This window comes from Nansenia antarctica (genome assembly GCF_963989245.1).
Source record: "Nansenia antarctica genome assembly, chromosome: 5".
NCBI lineage: Eukaryota > Metazoa > Chordata > Actinopteri > Argentiniformes > Microstomatidae > Nansenia > Nansenia antarctica.
In genome coordinates, this window is record NC_137690.1 from 2155657 (window position 1) to 2160656 (window position 5000).

The 5000-nt window shown below is 48.1% G+C and overlaps 1 protein-coding gene across 1 annotated transcript in view; it reads right to left on the bottom strand.

Moving 5' to 3' along the window:
* Window positions 1-5000, bottom strand: part of dok2 (docking protein 2) — a gene marked incomplete at both ends in the record, with an annotated part of 17357 nt that overhangs the window by 2963 nt on the left and 9394 nt on the right. The window contains one exon of the mRNA XM_080532899.1: window positions 1738-1931. Coding sequence (XP_080389025.1) covers window positions 1738-1931 — 194 coding nt within the window. The remainder of the gene's footprint in view (window positions 1-1737; window positions 1932-5000) is intronic.

Genomic DNA, 5000 nt, shown 5'->3' on the forward strand with positions numbered 1-5000 from the left:
AGGATGGACTCTATGATGGCCGTGTAGAACTGGACCATCATGGACCTCGGCAGCCTGAGTTTCCTCAGCTGCCGGAGGAAGAACATCCTCTTCTGGGCCTTCTTTGTGAGGGCCTCGGTGTTCTGCTCCCACTTTAGGTCCCGGGAGATGGTCATGCCTAGAAAGCGGCATGACTCCACGGAGGCCACCGGGGTCCCTCCCAGCGTGATGGGAGGGGGCAGGGCTGCTTTCCTTCGGAAGTCCACCACCATCTCCACTGTTTTCAGAGCATTTAGCTCCAGATTGTTTAAACTGCACCAGCTCTGCAGCCCCTCGATCTCACCCCTGTAGGCAGATTCGTCCCCCCCGGAGATGAGGCCCACCAGGGTGGTGTCGTCTGCAAACTTCAGGAGCTTGACCGAGGGGTGGCGGGAGACACAGCTGTTGGTGTAGAGGGAGAATAGTGCTGGAGACAGGACGCAGCCCTGCGGGGAGCCCGTGCTGGTGGACCTGGAGCTGGAAATGCTCTTCCCCAGCTTCACCAATACATCAATACATCATCAATACATCAATACATCAATACATCATCAATACATTAATACACTATCAATACATCATCAATACATCAATAATACACTATCAATATATGATCAATACATTAATACACTATCAATACATTATCCATACATTCATACATTATCAATACATCAATACCTGATCAATACATCAATACATTAATACACTATCAATATATTATCAATACATTCATACATTATCAATACATTCATACATTATCAATATATTATCAATACATTATCAATACATTCATACATTGTCAATATATTATCAATACATTCATACATTGTCAATATATTATCAATACATTATCAATACATTCATACATTGTCAATATATTATCAATACATTCATACATTGTCAATATATTATCAATACATTATCAATACATTCATACATTGTCAATATATTATCAATACATTCATACATTGTCAATACATTATCAATACATTATCAATATATTAATATATTATCAATACATTCATACATTAATACATTATCAATACATTATCAATACATCAATACATCAATACATCAATACATTAATACATTAATACACTAACTAATATGTTAGAGATGTATTTTGACCCTAAACCATTCAGAGATTTGTACACGTTATAAGCAAACTGAGTTTGTGTAACGGGAGCATGTAAAAGTTGAATAAAAGAGGCCCCAGAATGGAGCCTTGGGGAACTCCACGCGTCATGCTGGTGTGGTCAGATGTGTAGTTATCAACTGAAGTAGTCCCTGTCCTGTCGACAGGACCTGAACCATGGTAACACTGTGTCAGATGTCCGTACCTTGTCTCTACCCAACCTCCTGAGGAAGCGGTACAGTCAGGTGAACAGCACGTCTCCTAGCCACTACCTCCTACCCCCAAACCCTACCTCTTACCTCCTACCTCCTACCTCCTACCTCCTAGCCCCTACCTCCTACCTTTTACCTCCTACCTCCTACCTCCTACCTCCTAGCCCCTACCTCCTAGCCCCTACCTCCTACCTCCTACCTCCTACCTCCTACCTCCTAGCCCCTACCTCCTACCTCCTACCTCCTACCTGTGTGACGTACCTTGTCTGTACCTGTGTGACGTACCTTGTCTACCTGTGTGACGTACCTTGTCTGTACCTGTGTGACGTACCTTGTCTACCTGTGTGACGTACCTTGTCTACCTGTGTGACGTACCTTGTCTCTCCCGAACCTCCTGAGGAAGCGGTAGGGCCAGGTGAACAGGACGTCTCCGGTCTGGGGGTCCCTCAGCAGGAGGCTGTCCAGGTCGGTCCTGAGGACACACCCCCCCCGCAGGCCACAACCCCCCCGCAGACCGCACCTGTCGGCCGCCTCGGTCCTCCGCACGGACACCCGGAAGTCCTTCACCGCTGGAGACACACACACACACACACACACATACATACACACGCACACACGCACACACACACACACACAAACATACACACGCACACACGCACACACATACACACATGCACACGCACACATACACACGCACACATACACACGCACACACACACACATACACACGCACACATGCACACACACACACACACATACACACGCACACACACACACACACGCACACACACACACAGGGAGAGATGGTTTAACATGGTATACTGCAGTTAGGTATGTTACAAAACTAAAAATCCACAGTATAGTATAGTGGATAGTGTACATAGCCTTTATTTATGTAAACCAGCTCCTTCCCTTCTTGTGATTTTTTTTTTTTAAGTGTTTTTGTTTTCTCCCTTTCCTAACACCAGGGGAGCCACCCCTCCTAAATTTCGTTGTTTGGTACCTGTACTGTAGCAATGACAATAAAGACCATTCATTCATTCATTGATTCATTCATTCATTCAATGGCGCCCCCTAATGTCTCTGGCCAGCTGCTGAACACAACTGAAGTGGCTGTGCCGTCAGTGGCTCGCAGTAGCGAGTTCTAAACTTGTGATCCATCAGTCAAACGAATGTTTAGCCGGTGGGATTTTGAAGAGGAAACCGGAGTGCGACGTGACCTCGACATTACCCAAAAAAAAAATATATATATATATATTTGCCGAGCGCCTAAAGATGAAGCGCATCTTCGCGAGTCTCCCAAACGACAGGGAAGAAGTTTCCAGCGATCAAAAGTAACCTTCCATTGAAAAGAGGATATAATCTAATAAATATGTTGGTATCGTCACTAATTTCGTGTGCAAACTCGCACAAGACGACCCGACAGCTGCTGCGCACTGAGTCAAGTGCCAGTATTTAATGAGTATTTACCTCAATTTGCATATTTAAATTTGTTGGAGAAAAAATGTGTAATACAAAAACATGTTCTATACATGTTTGCTTTCACTATGTTACGTTTCATTATGACAGGAGTAAAGGAAAAACATTCTCCTATTCTTGGGTGAAGATCACAGTTTTTAGACCATTTTACATTGAAAACCGGGGACAAAATCATGCACTTTTTACTGAACTAATATTGGCATAACTTTCTTATTTCTTAACCGATTTGGACGATCTTTGTGTGCGTGTGTGTGTGCGTGCGTGCGTGCGTGCATGCGTGCATGTCTGTGTGTGTGTGTGTGTGTGTGTGTGTGTGTGTGTCCTCCACCAGGACAGCTACAGTGATCAGTGTGTCAGAAAGGCCCTCAGGAGCATCATGGACCCAGACAGGAAACAGTCACCCAAACAGGAAACAGTCACCCATACAGGAAACAGTCACCCAAACAGGAAACAGTCACCCATACAGGAAACAGTCACCCAAACAGGAAACAGTCACCCAAATGTCCCACAGGCCATCAGGTCCTAGGGAAACACACTGGCACAAGGCAACTGACCTCTAGACTGACTACCCAGCTACTTATACCCAGCTTATTCTATTATTGATTATTGTTTATATCCTGCTTATTCTATATATTTGGTTTCATTCTGGAAGAGTTTCAATATTTTGTAACATACCTACTGCAGTACAAGTCCTAGGAGGTAGGAGGTAGGGGGTAGGAGGTAGGAGGTAGGAGGTAGGGGGTAGGAGGTAGGAGGAGAAGAGGAGAAAAAACACTGGACAAGGTATACACCAACATCAAGCTTGCTTACAAGGCTAGACCGCTAGCTCATCTAGGCATGTCTGACCACGTGTCAATCCTCCTGATCCCAGCCTACACTCCCATGAGGAAAAGTGCTCCCATCACCACTAAGACTGTCAGAACCTGGCCAGCAGGGTCTGCTCCACTGCAGATCTGCCTGAATGACACCTCATGGCAGGAATATGAGCATGAGGACCTGGAACAGTTCACGTCGTCGGTTCTGAACCACATAGTGAACTGCACCAACTCAGCCACCGTGGACAAACGGGTCCGGGTCTACCCCAACACGAAGCCATGGATGACTGGGAAGGTCCAAAAACTGCTCAAGGAGAGGGACAACGCCTTCTCAGGGAAGGGCACACTGCTGTACAGCACCACCAGGGCTAACCTAAAGCGCGGCATCCGGGAGGCCAAGGCAGACCACATAGTGAAGATTGAGGAATGCTTCCTGAGCAACGACTCCAGGCGGGTGTGGTAGGGGGTTCAGCACATGACAAACTTCAGAGCCAACAGGCTCACAGCCGCGGAGGACGACCCCCTGCTGGCGGAAAAGCTGAACTCCTTCTACGCCCGGTTCGACGAGGGGCGAACGGAGGTAACCACAACACAAACACCACTCTCTCCAGCTCTCAGCAGCCTCACTCTCACAGAGCATGAAGTGAGACGCGTGCTGAAGGCGGTGGACCCCAGGAAAGCCTCAGGGCCGGATGGCGTCCTGGGACGGGTGCTGAGGGACTGCGCCGACCAGCTGGCCGGGGTTTTCACCAACATCTTCAACCAGTCCCTGTCCCAGGCCACCATCCCACCCTGCCTGAAAACCTCAACTATCATCCCAGTCCCGAAGAAAAGCACGGTGAGCTGCCTAAACGACTACCGCCCGGTGGCACTCACACCAATCATCATGAAGTGCTTCGAGAAACTAGTCCGGGCCCACATAGTCACACGCCTCCCGCCCAACCTGGATCCATACCAGTTTGCCTACAGAGCCCACAGGTCCACAGAGGACGCCATCGCGACGACTCTCCACTCCACTCTATCCCACCTGGAGAGGGGAAACAGCTACGTGAGACTGCTCTTTGTGGACTTCAGCTCTGCCTTCAACACCATCCTTCCAGACAGGCTAGTGACCAAACTACTAGACCTGGGACTATCACACTCTATATGTGCATGGATCAAGGACTTCCTGTCTGACCGCCCCCAGAGGGTGCGGGTGGGCTCCCACACCTCCACAGCCCTCAGACTCAGCACTGGGTCCCCCCAGGGCTGCGTGCTAAGCCCCATCCTCTACAACCTCTACACCTACGACTTCACCCCCGTCCACCCCAGCAACTCCATCGTAAAGTTTGCAGACGACACCAC